Source organism: Rhinolophus hipposideros (assembly GCF_964194185.1).
Source record: "Rhinolophus hipposideros genome assembly, chromosome: 4".
Lineage (NCBI taxonomy): Eukaryota > Metazoa > Chordata > Mammalia > Chiroptera > Rhinolophidae > Rhinolophus > Rhinolophus hipposideros.
Window position 1 is genome coordinate 94,936,309 of NC_138050.1, and position 17,744 is coordinate 94,954,052.

A 17,744-nucleotide genomic window follows, 5' to 3' on the forward strand; every position below is an offset into this window, starting at 1 on the left:
CAACTAAGTCAGAAATGAATCTTATATTATTTTTCTTTGAATTTACCTCTTTCAATAATAATAACAATACTAAAAAGAAAAAGGTGAGTCAACATTCTTAGTATAACAGAAAGCAAACATCACTAGGGGTCCATGCAATTGAAAATACCAAACTTATACATGTATCACAATTACAAAAGAGTTATGTTCTAAAATTGTATTCATTATTCTGAGTTTGGAAATTCAAAATGTACTTTATTATATTTTAAAAGTCATGGTATATTCTTAGTTTAGTTTATAAAAACCTGCTACACTTTCAGGGTGGCGACTATCGTACTAAGAATACCAATTCTGGATTTAATTTGAAGTCTTACTAACAGGGAACAATAATAGAGGAAGTAGAAGGACTGAGCTAGTTCCCTCCTTCCCGTACACAGAAGTATTTCTATGAAGATACATGAAATAGGAGCTTGTTTTACTCCAATCTCCTTTCCTCTCCCTTCTTTATATTTCCCCCACTTGACTCTTTCTCCCATCCCTCACTGTATTAGACCTCCTTTATTTTTTCCATTTAGGAAATATCATTTTGACTTATTACCCCCCCCATAAGTTTACTAACCTCCCAAGTTACTTTAAGACATTTCCTCCCTCGAAAACATTTTCCTTTTATGCCACACTGTTTATATCTGGTGTATGCTATGCATACAAGCATGAAAGTAAGATGATCAAACTATATCTAAATTCATGTGATTCAATGAACTCATAATTTTCCCAAAACTTCAAGAAAAATAAGGAACCTTTTATGAACATTTTAAATGAACTTCTTGGCCAAAGAATCCATGTCCTAACAAAAAAAAAGGGGGGGGGGCATTTCCAACACTAGTTAACGGTCTCATTTGTGAAATTTTAAGAAAACTGGTGATATAAAAACGCAATTAAGGCAGAACACACAAATGCACATGTGCAGCTACACCCACCCACCCACACACTCACACACACAAACAAGTTTTGCAAAGAAACAGAAAGACCAGCGGCAGGTGGGAGCGTGCTTGCATGCCTCCCTGTGCCTGCTTCTAATAGCTGTTTCCTTCCCCCACTTGTGGAAGGCACAGGAAGCAGCAGGGGTTCAGAAAGCATCCAAGACAATGAGGAAGGGAGGGTGTTCTTCTGTGTATGTGGGTCAGTTATGAGGCAGACGCTGCCCCGCTACATGCAGCTGCATATAATAACTGTGAGCTCTCTCGGGGCTCTGCGAGCACACAATGGCGCAGGGGAGCGAGAAGACACACATAGCATGCTTTGGCTTTAGCCACCTGCTCCTTTTGGGGTGTTGACATTTGAATTCTCTAAAGCCCGATTCTTATAAACATCAATAACGTTAGGCAGGTAGAATACTGGGGAAGGGCAAGACTGAGTCTGGCACACCCTATAGCGGGATCTTAAGCCTCACTAGATGTGTTGTAGGTCCAACTGCTTAACTTCTATATCCATCCTCTTCCTCATCTGTAAGATGGGGTTAGCCTCCTAGGGCTGTTGTGGGACTAAGTCAGCACACGCATGCAAAGTACTTAGAACGGGTCCTGAAAACCACGCAGTGAAGTCTGCCATTAGGTTCTAACACTGGAGCAGAAGTGGGAAGTTAAGGAACTACAATATGATCTGGACACAAACTCAGTTTGCATGCAGAGCTTTTTGCAAGTGAGAACCATTCATTTTGGGACTGTTTTAGAGCAAAACATTACTGCTGTTCCTCTTATTTTTAATATGCTCAGTATAATGTTTCTCACCGCAAACTTAAGCCTATAATGAGTAACACAGAAAATCTTTTGGGGGTAGTATTAATTTACAGTTTAGGTTACAAGGTCATACACACACTACTCTTTCCCTCTAGGGCATTTTTTTTTTTCCATGAATGGAATCAGAATTCCAGAGCCTTTGATGATCTATCTCGATGCTTTTCTAACAGAAAGGTGTGTTCAAGATACACAAAGCCAAAAATAAATAAGACACAATCTCCTGGAGAATAAAAATACTAAATGGGAAATGATTTAAATCATTCCTTCCCTTAAAACAAATATTATTATAAAAAAGAAAGCAAAATTACGGGTATTGTCTAGCACTTGTTAGAAGACTCCTAACTATGTTTTACTATCCTCTGCTATTAGGGGTCCTTTAGTGGAAAAACTTGACAAATACCAAGAAAGTCACGGAATGTGACCTGGGCCACATGCAAACCACAAACAATATTAGTGGTTAGAACGCATTCTGATGTCTACCATACAGTTTCTTTTCCACCTCCACTTCTATACTTTATGTAACAAAAGTCAAGGAGGCAAAAGAGATACAGTAATACTGTGAGAAGGTAATTTGATAAACTCTGAAAAGTGATACTAGCTTTTGTCTTTCTTTGATTTTTTAATAAACTAAATTCCATTTTCAACAATTGTTTTTCCACAAGATCTTAATACTGGAAAAGAATAATGAGAGGTTTATCTTTAGTTTAGCCTTCTATTCATTATTTACATATGGTTTTTTGACATGCAAAGAAATAGTGACACAAAATGGGACATGTTACTTAACTCTTAATTGGAGATTGTGGAAAGAACCCTAGTTTCAGAATTGCTTGGACTCAAGTCTAGTTCAGGTTTCCATGGGCCTGACTCACTGCTCAGATACAGAATGATAGTTACACGAATGAATTTATTTTATATTTTTCTAAAGGTACTTGGACAATACCAATATAATCCCAAACTAAAGAAAGTAAATATTCACTCACATATTCAGATAAGTAGATATCCACGTCATCTCTTAAATCAGGTATATCAGCTAAACTTTTTTCCTTGCAACTATTGTGCAACTATTTATAACTATAGTAAAATAAAACCTTATTTTACTATAATATGTCTTAAAATAAGAATTATATAGACCTTACTATAAAATAATGTCTTATTTTACTATAATATAAAACCCGGTCTCATATAATATAACGTAATATAATGTAATGTAATGTAATGTAATATAATATAATATAATATAATGTAACATAACATAACATAATATAATACCGGGTCTTATATTAATTTTTGCTCCAAAAGACGCATTAGAGCCGATTGTCTGGCTAGGTCTTATTTTGGGGGAAACACCATATTGCTTATTTGCATAAACTATCTTTGTGTAGTTTGAATCTCAAAGGTGATGTAATTGTGTGTTGTAATTTACTTGTTAGGAATGAAGGAAAGTTTAAAGATCGTGCAATAGAGTATCTTTGTTGCATAATGAACTAAGAAAATTGAGCTCCAGAGTAGTTAGTGGCAAAACAAAAATTATTCTCCCGATCTCAGGTGTAGTTCTATTCCCACACTACATGTCTCTATATGTCTTTCTTTTTTCTGTTGTTAGGTTGTAGTTACCCATAATTGGATGATCACACAGTGTATTGTTCAAACAAAGGTATTTCTAAAAGTGATAAGGATCACTGCTAACAATTATGCCTGAATGACAGGTGTAAACAGATTTTTCTGAGTAAACCATGACATGACAAGCTACCCAAAATGTAAAGAAATATCAAATTTAGCATCCTTTGATTTGTTCTAAAAAGGTCATTTAAAAATAAAACAAATATGTCATTTGGGACGAACAGTTTTAAAAAAACTTTCTGTTCTGCAAAATAATACGAATTTTTGTCCATTAAAACTGAATAACAATTGTGTATTTATTAATTGAATTAAAAGATGTTTCATCTATGTACATAGAAAAATGCAGTAGAAAATCTTTACTGCTTTTGTGAAAAACAATAGGCACCACCACGAAGGAAAACAGAAGTATGTTAGGGAATTCCATGTAAAATATTTAAGCTAATCAAAAACTTTAAACCAATTTAAGAGTTATGAAAATTAGTAATAAAAACATACTTTGCAAAATTCTAATAGATAATGCAGCTAGTAAAGAACAAGACATAAAAATAAAATAAGGCCAAAAGAACATTAGATCCAGAATGAAAATACAAGTATGCAAAGAGACAATGTGAATTAATCATACAAAACAGAAGGGAGAAATATAATGTGCAAATTTAATGAAGGGATTCTGGTGGTTTTCACTTGAGTAATCAAAGGATGACAGATCAATAATTAAAATTAGATAACTGAGAGAATAGTTTCTTAAAAATTCAGGAAATTAACAGAAAGGAACTTTCACCCTTTTTTTTAATTTGGGGAAGAACAAAAATCAGAGATACGAATTATTATACACCCACATACACACAAATGCTCTCTCACACACATGCACTTTAAAAACAGAAACAACTAAATGTAGACCTTTTAATACCTGTTTTGACACATCAATGCCTGCAAGGGAATGCACACATTCTAATAATACAAGCCAAAACCATTTGGATTTACCATGGCTAGTAATTATCTAGGACACTATAAAAGATCCCAGCGACAGTTAATCTAATAAATCTGCCATTATCTCTAATACTTCAAATCTGTGCCTTGAGCTAAACAGTTGCCAAAATGGAGCTCTCGTTTACATAGAACTGAATCAGAGTGGGGGACAAAAGATGTCAAGACTTTTCTAACTTTTTTCTTCTTTCAATTGTTGACATAAAATGGTTAGCTGGTATTTTATTCTGATTTTCCACAAGGTGCCAAAGATCTTGTATCTCTTTTTCCCCCCTCATAAATGCATGCTACCTAACGTGAAGGTGACTGCTCATTTAACTTCTTGAGCTCTGAAAGCAGGCTTTGTTCATGGCCATCCTACGAGGCAGCGGCTCTGATTATTACATCTCTGTGACCGGAATGAAAGCTGAATCCACTTCAGAATAAGAAACAACATGTTGGAACATTTTTTGAGGGAAGGGGGGAAGGGGGTTTACATCGTTCAATGACTTCTGTAAAATAGGTAAATGAATTTCACTAGGTAATGCTCAAAATTAGTAATTGAAAGTGTGAAAAACACAATATGCTGCTATTAGGCATTTTCAGTCACATAAGCAGGAATAATTCTCCAATTTCTATCATCAGCCTCTGTGTCTCAGGAAGATTAAAAGACAGCAGGATGATCTTCACAAACCACTGAAGACCAGTATTTGAACCCTGACTTTACTTCAGAACTGTCACTCTATGCATGTATTTGCTCTGCAGCTTCTGTTTCTCTATCAGGTCAACAAGAGAAGTTCCTTCCCATGAGTATCTCCCAGTAATGGTACATAAAATAAGCATATAAATGAAAAATCATATGTTATTTTAAAAAGAAAAAGCTAAATGAAACAAAAAAACCCTCTCCTCCGTCTATATGTATCCCTCTACATATTCTTTCCATATTTATATGAAGAAATGCAATCAATTCAGAACATTGTATAGGTCTGTAACACCACAAAATATATCAGGCCTAAGTAAGAATCTTACTTGATGACATCTCTGTGTCCTGTTACACCAAAATATACACATTACTGCTTCATCAGGGATATGGGTGCCGATGAATCTAGATGCTTCATTGCTGTGACTCGGTTACCTATGGACGAGCGTGAAGTGTGTCTGGGAAACCAAAGCATATTTGAGCATAATAGAAAGAATAATGGAAACCCAAAGTAGAATTGTGATCTATTTGATTTCATATAATAAAGATAATTTAAATGTATTTAATGTGAACTATGTCACACTTTGAGTTTTGGTTCTGTTTCCGACCTCCTTTTCAATTACTTTGTAGCCTTAAAAAAAACAAAAACAAAAAAAAAAACAAACTTTTGTTTTGAGCCAAGGATGAGGATGGTAAACATACAGACTCTGTTTTATGTCATTATTAGTCTATGATCTTAAAAAAAAAAAAAAAAGTTCTAGAATGTTTGACTTTTGACTCTATATCCAGAGTATATAAGATAGTCTTACCCAAGCAGTATGATTTGGTAGCAGGTTTTTCATAGTTCACTTTTGGTAAAAATGTGGGATAATAGAATCTAAATATTAGATTACATGGTAACACAGCTATACATTTTGGGTATAAGAGACAGTTTCCTTTTTAACATCATTTTCCCTATTTTGCTTATTTGGCAAGACCTCCGCAGTCTTTTTTTTTTTTTTTCTCTCTCTTTCTTTTTTTTCTATGAGTTGTATATAGTGGATGTGAGACATGGTAACATAAATCTAAAAGGACGGTCTAAAAGAAACTAGTATCTCTTCAGGAATAAAGAAAGTCATCTTAGATTTCTAGCACGAAACATTCATGCAGAAATCTGCTAAATTGCTGTTCTGCAACATGGCTAATATGCATAAAAACCATTTTATTTTATGAATAAATAAGAACTATTCTGTGCAGCCATGAAGGACTAAGAAGAGTAAAAAACCAGCCTGAATTCATGGGGTTTTCACTTAATGAAAACAAGCACATGCAGCTCAATGGAGAGAGGGACATTGGAAGACTTAAGCAGGTGCCGAAATGAATAGAAGATTGTCTCCATAAAAGATGGATCGCCTCCCATAAGAAAAGCAAGTGATGTTTCTAAAAAAGTAAAGTTTTAATAACAAATAAATAAAGGATTAAAAAAACAACAACAAAATAAGAAAACCCAACAAATGATTTCACTGCATGCAACAATTTCCTAATGATTTCTTCAAGTCTACTTCAAAAATCCCTCCAAATTAAGAATTATTTAAAACAAATCAAGTGGGCAATTACCAGTTTGTTGAGAGTATCAATTGACTGTAGTTGTGGGAGGAATTTAAGTACATGAAAGCAATGCCTCCCTTTATATTCGACTTATTTGACTCCTTTCTTCTACTAACACAGACAAAAATTTCAGTAGTTTCACTGCTATTTCGAAGAAAAAATGTTTTTCCTCATTGTGAATTTCACTTCACAATTTCTTTCTAATCTATTGTTAATATTCAAAAAGTGAAAAAGCTTATACCTTGCTTTTTTTAAAAAAAGCACTAACTTCCTCTATACAGTGTAAATGATAAAAAACAAATTATAATCTTATTAATGCTTTGAAATATGTACTATATTTTGCTGGATACAGTTTAAGATAACAGTGCATAGAATGAATTCTAAGATATTTAAAAACAATCCAATTATTTTCCGTATTTTCTTTGTTTCCAAAAAAACTATATATCATTATTTTCCTTTCTTAAAATAATCTATTTGAAGTAACATTGACATTTTCTACTGATATTCCATTGTAATAGGTTTCTCTATTTATTTAATGTGGTTTTCTTTCTCAAAATGTTAGGGTTAAATACAATTAGTTTGTCCAAAATTGTAAATCCACTCTTTTAAAGCTTTATAAAATAAGAAAAAATTGGCTATCTACAACTGAAGATTTAAATAATTTTGTATCATCTGCAGTTTCTTCTTACATTTTAGAATCAAGATTGTACTTTCATAAAATGTATGTGGAAAATTAAAAGTAACTGGTTTTGCAAATCAAAGTAATAGTGAAAAACATAATAAAGATTAACCATATATTCCTATTTCTTGTTCAGGATAACTGTTATAATAATATCACATATGAATGCAGTTATAGAGTTTACACACTTATTTCACATATATCAATACACTTGAACTTCATCCCTAAAGAAGATGGGACTTACATGCAAGTTATTATTAGTTCTGGATATCAGGAGGACCCTAAAAACCATAGCTAAAGGGACAAGTGACAAAAATAAACCAGAACCCAGGTGTCCTGCTTCATAGTCTACTTCTGCATGAAACAAGATACCCTGAGTAGACTTCAAGGCCAAGTATGAAGCTGAGTAATTTCTTTTTGAGTCAGATGGGAATAACATCTACATTACAGAGGTGTTTTTTTTGTTTGTTTGTTTTGTTTTGTTTTTTATCTGAGAGGACAGTAATTGTATATGTAAAAAGTGAGATACAAAGTAGAGTCATGGGAAATGACAGATAGGCATTTCATACACTGGTCCATAATTCTTCAATTTGGCCCAATTTTCGTATCCAAAATTAACTTCAGAAAAGCTTAGGTTTGGAGGTAAAATGATAATCAGCAGACTATAACTTAAAAATGGCTTGGTTTTCTTTTCTTTTCTTTTTCAATTAAAGTTTATTGGGTTGACAATTGTTAGTACAGTTACATAGATTTCAGGTGTACAACTCTGTAATACATCATCTATATCTCATATTGTGTGTTCACCACCCAGAATCAGTTCTCTTTCCATCACAATATATTTTATCCCCTTTCATTGAAATAATTGACTACAGTTTTCCCTGAAGACATAATTTACCTTTAGAAACAAACTTTTCCCTTCCTTCCCCTCCCTACTTCCTTCCTCCCTCTTTCTTTCCCCCTTTTTTCCTTCCTTCCCTCCCTCCCTTTTTCCTTCCTTCTCCTTCTTTCCTTCCTTTTTTCCTTCTTAATTTGTAAATCTCAATTTTATCTTGTATGTTTTTATATGAAAGCTGTTTCTGGCAGCATCTCAAAACCAAGAAGTGAAGCTATAATTGCTAAATAAGAGGCAATCATTTACCAGCAAACTAAATATGATTATGTCCCTCCTTTTACTTATTTTTTTTTTACTTATTACTTATTTTTTTAATTAAAGTTTATTGGGGTGAATTACTTAGTTTTTTATGATGCACATTATCAACATACTTGGAGCCATTGTTTTATACCAGACACTTTTCAACAGAGAAAAGACAACTCAACTTTCCCTTCTTCTCCATACACTTGATTTTAATTTATTTAAAAAGGAAAAACATAGTCAATTTCATTTTTGCAGGCAGTGGGAAACTTTTCTCAGTATTATATTTAATTGGACAATAAGACTTTCACTTACTGGAACAAAAGTGTGTCCTACTTGGCAGGTACACTGAGCAGCAATCAAGTGGTTAATAAAATACCAAATACTAAAGTCTATATACTACAAAAGGCCAATATCTTTCTACTCCTCATCAGGGAATTATAGAAACGTCCTGACCCAGCTCTTTGGACACACAGGAGTTGCCATCCTCATTCAGAACCTTGATTAATATACTCTAGAATGATACATCTGGCAATGGCCTACATAGGGTCTCTCTGAGGACTGGGGAAAAAATAGACTATTAAAATGAAACAATTATAGTACTATATAGTGCATCTGCTTTTTGGTTTTCAGCAAAATAAAACAAAACAAATAAGAAAGGTTAAATTTTTTAAAAATAATCAAATGCTGATCTCTAGAGAAGAGACTTCACTTCAGGGTAGTATAAAAAAAGATAACATTTACCTTTATATAGTTTATTTTAGAAAATGAAACTAGTATTGTGTTTACTCAACAATAAATGAATTCATACGGACTTAATTTTGAAGGTTAAAACTTTGCTTCTAACTGCTGAACTAGCTAATGCTTCATAACATTTTTCCTAATACTGGATGTGCACTTTTCACAGGAAAATCCCTGCATGTAAGAGGAACACAAGGATAGTTTTCATTCTCACCAAAACCTTTTCATATGCATTACTTATTAGATTTTAACAATCACTCTCAATAGTAACTATGCAAAACATTACAGACATAATTTTACCGATAAGGAGGTACCTGTTATAATATGGCAGTTGCATTATGTTCTGCAAACGACTGCAGAGATAACACCTCTCCATCAGACATTTTTAACAATATGCACCTTCGGCTAAGAAAACAGCAAAAGCCTCTTACATGAAATAGTTTACCTACTTCTAGATTTCACATCTTAATAACTAAGTCAAGATACAACTTTTGCTATGTCAGGGTAGGATTCATTTCTTTTGCCTCTAACTTGATCCAGAAAAAAAACATGAAACTTGGCTATGAAATATCCAAGATGTGTTGCCATCAATTATCTGAACCTCCCTGCGATACCTTTCTTTATGTAGGTGCCTGGAAGAAAAACTTGACTGAATGCTGCAATATGGTTTCCAAAATTTATGTAACAACAGTTTATAAATTGGAAGGATTCTTACAAATTACTTTGATTTTAATTGGTCTCTGAAGATATGGCTTGAATTATTATAAAAGAATATAAGATGTCAAACTATAAAAATGTAACTTTTTTTATATTTTCTTGTTCAATCAGGGATTTATAAAAATGTATTCATTTTTTTTCTGATGATATGTGCACCCTCCAGAACAATGAAAGATCATAAAATGTGAGAAAAGATAAAATGCCTTATATAATTAAGAAAACTGTTATTTGGATTGGAGAGCTGTGTAATAATTTAACCCTTCTTATAAAACACAGTTCTGTGTAGTTCAACATTAAAATATATGGCAATCATCAATGTTAAATTGTTCCATCTTCCACCACAATACATAAAAAAAAAAAAGATTCAAATGACTTAACCAATTTGATTTCATTAACCATTGTCAAATAAAATATAGAGGATCTGCCTCTACTCTGACCTACCTGTCATTGCTCTAATAATATGCTCAAACTTAAAAGAATATAAAATGAAAGAATACAAAAAAATTCATATCTGAATCCCAAAACTTGAGTATTTTTTGAAAAAAATATATTTTGTGTTCTAACTTCCCAATATACCTATGAAAGTAAATAATATATCAGGTTCCTTTCAATTTTTTTTTTTTTTTTTTTTACTTCAGATACTATTTTGATGAGTTATCACACTGAAATAGAGAAAAATGTTGATCTGCATTCAAGTGTCCACCTTCACTACACCAAGAGCACTAGCTTCCTTGGAATGTGAAAATTGTGGAAATATTGGTATTTGAAAGGTGGAAGTATTGACAACAGTCCCATCCCTTGAGATGAGAAGTCAGAAGCTATAACCTCCAATGCTAACTGCATCAGGGATTTCCTTCCCGGTATGGAAAGCTGAGAAATTCCAATGTCTTTATTTACGTAATTGAAGAAATCCTTAAACCTCTTAAAATTGTGTTTATAAGAGAAATGGATACTAAAAAATTTTTATTATAAAACAAGTTCAAGTAAATATAAAATCAAATATTGTGTCATATACAGAGGGTGCCAAAAAATGTATACACATTTTAAGGAAAAAAAAAAACTGTAATACTCAATACATACCAATAACAAAAGACGAATACAAGTCACGTGTGACTTCTGCAATGACAAGAGGTGCTCAAAGTGGTTCCCATCAGCGTCCAGACAGTTCTGATGATGGCGAACTACTGTTTGAGCAACATTGACCAAAGTGTCCACTTGTATACATTTTTTTGGCACTCCAATATATCTTATTGCCAATTATGTGTGTGTGTGTGTGTGTTTGCTTTTTAGTTGAAATGGTAATTTTGAAAATGAGATTTACTTTTATAAGTTGAGCTGGAAAAATTAAATACAAAGTTGTTTGGCTCCCATTTGAAAGAGACAGCACAAGAAAGGAGACTAAAAAAGAAAAGCAAAAGAAAGGAAACTAATAGTCTAGAATAAGTGAATGTTAAAATAAAATTTAATTTGTGGTCTTTCCTTCTGTTCTGGATTGTATTCGTTCATCTAGTATTTCTTATTTCAATGTAAGCTAAGTTGCTGAATATCAGCCTAGTTAACATCAAAACACATTACAATATTTAAAAAGTAAAAATTAAAAGTAAATTAATACAGATATAACTGACTGTTCATAAACCCAGAGAGCAGCAAAAGTAATTTTCAGTCAATGTATAAAAATGAAAACTGCCAGCATCCTTCCTGAGCATCTATGAGAAATAGAGAATCTCTCATTTATTTATCCATAAAATTGCAGACAATTTAGTGACACACACAGGACTGTTACTCAAAGTATGAAAATGCTAACTATCAATGTCTGTATTCCAGAAAATAGAGGATGAAAAAAATGGTAGGAGAAAATGTTATCAGTCTGCATTATGAAGTTGAAATTATCTTCCTGAATTTTATAAGCACTTTAACTTCCTGTTCTCACTGGCATTTATTAAACCATAAGTCACCTTAAATTGGTATACTTGTATTAAAATTTAATAAGCTCTAGCATACATTCAAAATAGAAAAACATAGTCTGCTTTGCATTCAAATTTAGGTTTGCTTTTATTTCAAAAATAAATTACCTTTACAAGTAGACATACTATTAATAGGTTTATTGGTTTAGGCAAAGGCAAGCTATGTAAGGACAATATATTTGAACTTTGGCAGCAATTAAAATTATTTTAGATAGGCTGTTTTATCTATGAAAGAAATTTTAAATAATTTTCTTTCTCATGGATTCTCTTTCAAGCAACCCATTTCCACTTCAAAATACACACAGGAGATGTGTTAAGCTATTTGTAAAACCATTAAAGTTTTAATTGATGTGTACATATTCTACCTCTTTGAGTAACAAAAATAGCTTGTATTTTTAAATTAAAATGCAAATATTAAAAGTTTAACATTAAAAAATAATCACAGAGGAGCCAAATAGAACAATACTAATTTTATTTCTCACGTTTCATCTCTACATTGTACTTATATTTCAGTTTTCCTGCTCACTGTTCATCCCATTATTTTAAAAATACCTATATATTACACTGACCATAAATTTGGATTTGCCCTGAAAATTCTGTCTCACAGGAAATATTAAAAGTGCTTTCCTCCTAAGAAAATGAGCTATATTGGATAACAAATTATATGGTTATCCAACTAAATTCAGTCACTAAGTGCTATTAAAATGTTTATGAATTAATGAGTGAAGTGATAATAAAGTTCATTTCAAAGGAACAAATATACATATATATGTATATATATATACATATATATATTCATTTAGTAGAATTTTGGCTGAAATAATTAAATGTTTGTACATAATTTCTTTATATTCAACTTTGAGAAACACTTTTGACTAATTAATTGGTAGAATTATTAATTTCACCAAAGGATTATTAATTTATTATACTTCCAATGAGCAAGAGCAGATGAAAAAGTATATTGCAGACATTTTTTATAAGATAGAGTGTTTAACTCAAATGCATGTAACTTAAATACTTGTAAAATGATTCTGCCAAAATGTTGATGCTGCACTTAAAAATCACAAGGGATATTATTTTCAAAGGTTACATAGTTATACTGTCAAATGAAGGGCATACAATAGAGCTAGTTAGAGTAATATAATTAGTGAATATGCTGTGATTACATTATTTTGAAAACCGTACTTGGCACAGGGTAAAGACTACACAATTTACTCATTATACATCATCACACATTAATGACACTACACAGGATTTGTATTACGGCTCATGCATTGAAACTTTTTTTTTCTACCCATGGGAATTTTCAGTTTTATTCAGAAAACATATTCTCTGATTGTGGCTATCTACTAAATATACTACTTCACCTACTAAAAATTCACGATTTTTCTCGTCCTCATTTTTTCCTTTCAGCTTCAGTTGCATAATTTGATGAAACAAGCTATACTCCTTCGTGTATATTATAGTAATAATTTTGGGTTTTCTAAATTGATGTATATAAAACTGAACTCCTTCACTTCATGAAATGACCTCTTTACTTTCTAATTTGATAACGAACCTTTAAACATAATCTGCTAAACTCTTCATTAAACGGATATTATAGCAATTCCTAAAGCTAATTTGTGAAACAGTTTTGCCCAAATAATGACAACAATATAATAAAAACTCAGCATGAATATAGTTAGGGTGCTGCTCTAAAATTAAAATAATTATTTTTCACACATGATTCCTGAAACCTAATTAAATATGAAAATTAATTATACTTTCTTCTTAAGACTATTTCCTTTATGGATTCTGGACTGGCATTGCATGTAAAAATTTTGAGAAATCTATAGCCTGTTAATTTTATTTTAAATTCCTATGAGGTTTTAGTTTTTATCAATAATCTTCAAAAATATTTGTATGCATTAAAACAATTTTTCTCCTAGAAATCACTTCTTAAGGAAATTAACAAGAAATATTATAAATGATATCTTCAACAGCACATTACCTGTAAAAGTAATTACAATAGTCCATTGTTTATGAAATTATAAAATATGTGTGTGTGTTACATGTAATGATCCAAAAATACAAGCTTCAAAAGAATTGCTTAATAATGAGTTTGAATATTGAGTTGAATAAGACTAATGCTTTTGACAAAATTTAGAGATCAGGAATTTGCTCAAGATAAAATGCTAAATGTTAAGCAAAATGCACAAATTATATATTTGGGATGAATCCAATTGTGGGATATATAGAAGGTGCCAAAAAAACATATACACATTTTAAAAAAGGAAAAAAAAAAACGTATTAAAATTTACTAATATATACCAAAAGATAAACACAAGTCATGTTTGACTTCTGCAATTACAAGAGTTGCTCAAAGTGGTTACCATCAGGGTAATTTTAATACTCATTTTCCTTTCTTAAAATGCGTATACAATTTTTTGGCACCCTCTATGTGTCATTCACAAATACATTCAAAGACAACTATTGAAAAAATATGCAAATGTGTTTACAAAGGTTATCTCTAGGCAAGTTTGGTTACAATGTTTAATTTCCACAAAGTTTGGTATTTTACAACAAGAGAACCTATTTAGATGATTCTTTCAATAAACAGATAGTGAGCATTTTTAGTAAGACATTTAAACAAGAATTGTGCCTTCCCATTTTCTATGAGTCTATGGTCTTATACTATCCACCTACCACCTTCACCCCTCCCTGACACCTCCTGCTCCCTCAAACTCATCTCCTCTGCTCCAGCCCTGCTGGACTTTGTGCTTTTTATTTAATACACCAGACAACAGGAACTGCATTGGTCCTTCTATCTGCTTGGAACTCCCTACCCCAAGAACCACCTGGCTGTACTTCCTCACTACGCTCATGGCTGTCCTTACCTTCATGTTTACTGAAATGCCATATTCTCCATGAAGACTCCTATTTACACTTTCTACAATGTTATCTGGTTTACTGTCAGATAACAGTAAACATTGCTTAGTGAAAAAAGCAATGTTAAGTGAATGAAACTTATGGCTCAGAAATATGTTTTATTATCAATGTATCATCATCAACCTTATCATCAGCAACAGACTTGCTGGAAATAGCACAAATGAATTCCCTCTCTAATGAATTAGTTCTTTACATTAACTATGTAGAATTAGTCATGTATCTATACTGAAAAAAGTGATTGGTAGAATTGGAGTGGGGGTTGCCAAATCAGTCTTACAATTACAAAACTTTTCAGTTTCCACATATCTGTATATACAAAGCATAAGAAGGGGGTAAGGCATATTAGAAATAATCTAGTTTGTTCCTTTCATTTATATATAGTCATTTAAGACTCAGAATGTTAGCCAAAGACATAGATATGCAACTGGTATTACTACGGAGCCAATGCTAGAACCGAGTCTACTAATTCGCAATGTAACATTTATTACACTGATGGGGAAAGTTTCAAGTCTTTTTCTGTGTATATAATGATGTATTAAAGCAATTTTACATAACATAAGCATGTCTTCAAATGCTTGTGCAATCATAGCTTGATATTTAAGTGTCAGTAGGTATTTGTAAAAATCAAAAACAGAAACAAAATCTTGAATTAAAGAAAAGATCAGCCTCAGATATAATAGTCACTAACTTTACTTTTTTCTAACCAAAAAATAATTAAAAACTGCATTAGTATGTGTTGACTAGTATAAGTATGAAAATTTTATTATACTTGCTATGTAAAACGCAACATTTGCCAAAAAATTTATAAATATACTAACCATCCAAAGAGAAAAGCCCGTGACCTCTCAAGATTTCAGAAAAAATGGGGAAGGGGTAGAGGCATAACTGGTTTAAGCTTTTTCAGCAGAGGAAAAATCTCCAAAGATGTTTGTACCTCATTGCATTATGAGTGATCTAAATGAACAGTCTCTCTCTGCATAGTTTATCTCACCCAAATACTCTCGCAGGATTCCAACCATCCTGAAAATATTTGCACCAGATGAGGGGAAATAATCTACCATATTCCAGGACCTTTCCTTTCCTGAGGGAGCTCCCTCCATAGTTTCAGCTGTGGACAACACTGAGGGGAGTATGAGAGAACTGTTTTCACCAGGAGTTTGTGGTCTTTATCCGCTTGTGTGGACCAAAATTCTTTTCAGGTATTCATGGTCACATTGGTGGTCAAACGGATCTTTGATCTGTTTTAATCATAAAATTATGTCATACTTTACTGAATCCAAATGCAAAGCACTGTACAGGTCAACAATGAATGTTCCCCTTCCCCACCCACTGAACTACTTCTATTCGTTTCATGACGCAATTTTAGATTTTTTTTTTTAATGAAGAGCTGTTTTCTTTAATAAGAATGACCTAAAAGAGCCAGTCAAGTCTATAAAATGTAAATTTAAATCCAGTTGAGATTAGGTTTAATCTAATAGTTATTTCTACTTTGAACTCATCAAATTACCTACACAAAATTCTAGAAATCTCCACTGACATCAAAAGGACTTTTACACACAATGGGAATAACTGTCAGCCTTCTCTCTCAAGTCCAGCGGTGTTTTGGGGGTCACTTTGAAATTTAACGATTCCAGACATTTACCCTTCCTTAAAAGTTTCAGAAGTAATTTATTTTCCACTTGTGAGATACAGGATATAAAATTACTTTTAATAATCAAAAGTAGAAATGTAAATGAGAATAAAATAGAAGTTAACCACCTAAAATTTCATTTTATCACATGAATTTGGAGTTGTAGCGATATGCCAGTTTTATACTTCTATTATCACCATTAATTAATATTCTGAATACATCTTAGAGATTACTGATTAAGTGATAGTTTGGCAGCTGGAAATTCTCCTATTTGACTCCCAATTCATAGTTTATGCAGTAAGAGGATATGGCTCTCTATGCACTTACGAAAAAAATGTTAATATTTCAAGTAAGAACACAATCATCATAACAAAAACATTGTGAAAGAAACCACAATGACATTCTAGGTTCAAAAATTCCAAACATTCCTTGTTCACTGATCAAGACGTTTCAAATTGTTTAACCACAGGACATTCCTGGAGAAAATGATTCAACTTTCATTTACCCATGGAAATTCAAATATATATTATTTTACCCTATCTAATTCAACACCAACTGTAGTTTATAAATATAAAATTAAATCTCTTTTCTAAATCACCCAGACTTTGTCCAATAGACTGCACATCTAAAAAAATTGCCAAATATTAGTAGTTATTTTTACCGTGTTAAGTCTTTATCCTGATATTCACACTGGCCACCACATGAATTCTGGTTTTTATCATTTTATATAAAGTTTATTGAATTATACTGGTTTCTTTAATGCCACCTTTCCTGTCCTATAATTTGTCTGTGCAGTGATAGAAAAAGTTTCCCTAAATGACTGTATTAATTATGTTATGCTCCTGCCATTTTTCAATGGTTTTCTACTGATCATTAAAAATACTCAAATTCTTAGGTTAACAACCAAGGTTCTGAACCGTTTGGTCTCCTCAAATGTTTTTCTGCTGTAAACAATTTTTAAATAAACTTCAAAATTTATAAATAGGTTTAGATTTACAGAAAATTTGAGATGATACTACAGAGAATTCTATGTATCTTACACCCAGTTGGCTCCATTGTGAATATCTGACATTCATATAGTACATTTGCCACGATTAATGAAATGATATCAATATACTATTATTAACTGAAGTCCACGTTTTATTCAGATTTCCTTAGTTTTTAACTTATGTTCTTCTTCTGTTCAAGGATTCCATGTACACTATCAGTCTTCAACAGTTTTATCTATAGGAAGGGGACAAAATTCCATCCTACAACTTCCACAGCTGCAGATAAGATAAATTTCCCCCCACCCAATTTTTAAAGATA

The 17,744-nt window shown here is 32.1% G+C and overlaps 1 protein-coding gene across 8 annotated transcripts in view; it reads right to left on the reverse strand.

Moving 5' to 3' along the window:
- The window catches only part of PCDH17 (protocadherin 17), a 93,618-nt gene that overhangs the window by 22,988 nt on the left and 52,886 nt on the right, over positions 1-17,744 (reverse strand). Inside the window, exon 4 of one of the 8 annotated variants that reach the window (XM_081046366.1) lies at positions 15,932-16,044. The exons of the other annotated variants lie outside the window; for them this stretch is intronic. Within the exon in view, the coding sequence (XP_080902492.1) occupies positions 16,028-16,044 (17 nt within the window). The 3' untranslated portion in view covers positions 15,932-16,027. Of the gene's footprint in view, positions 1-15,931; positions 16,045-17,744 lie in introns of those variants that run through there. 8 annotated transcript variants of the gene reach the window in all.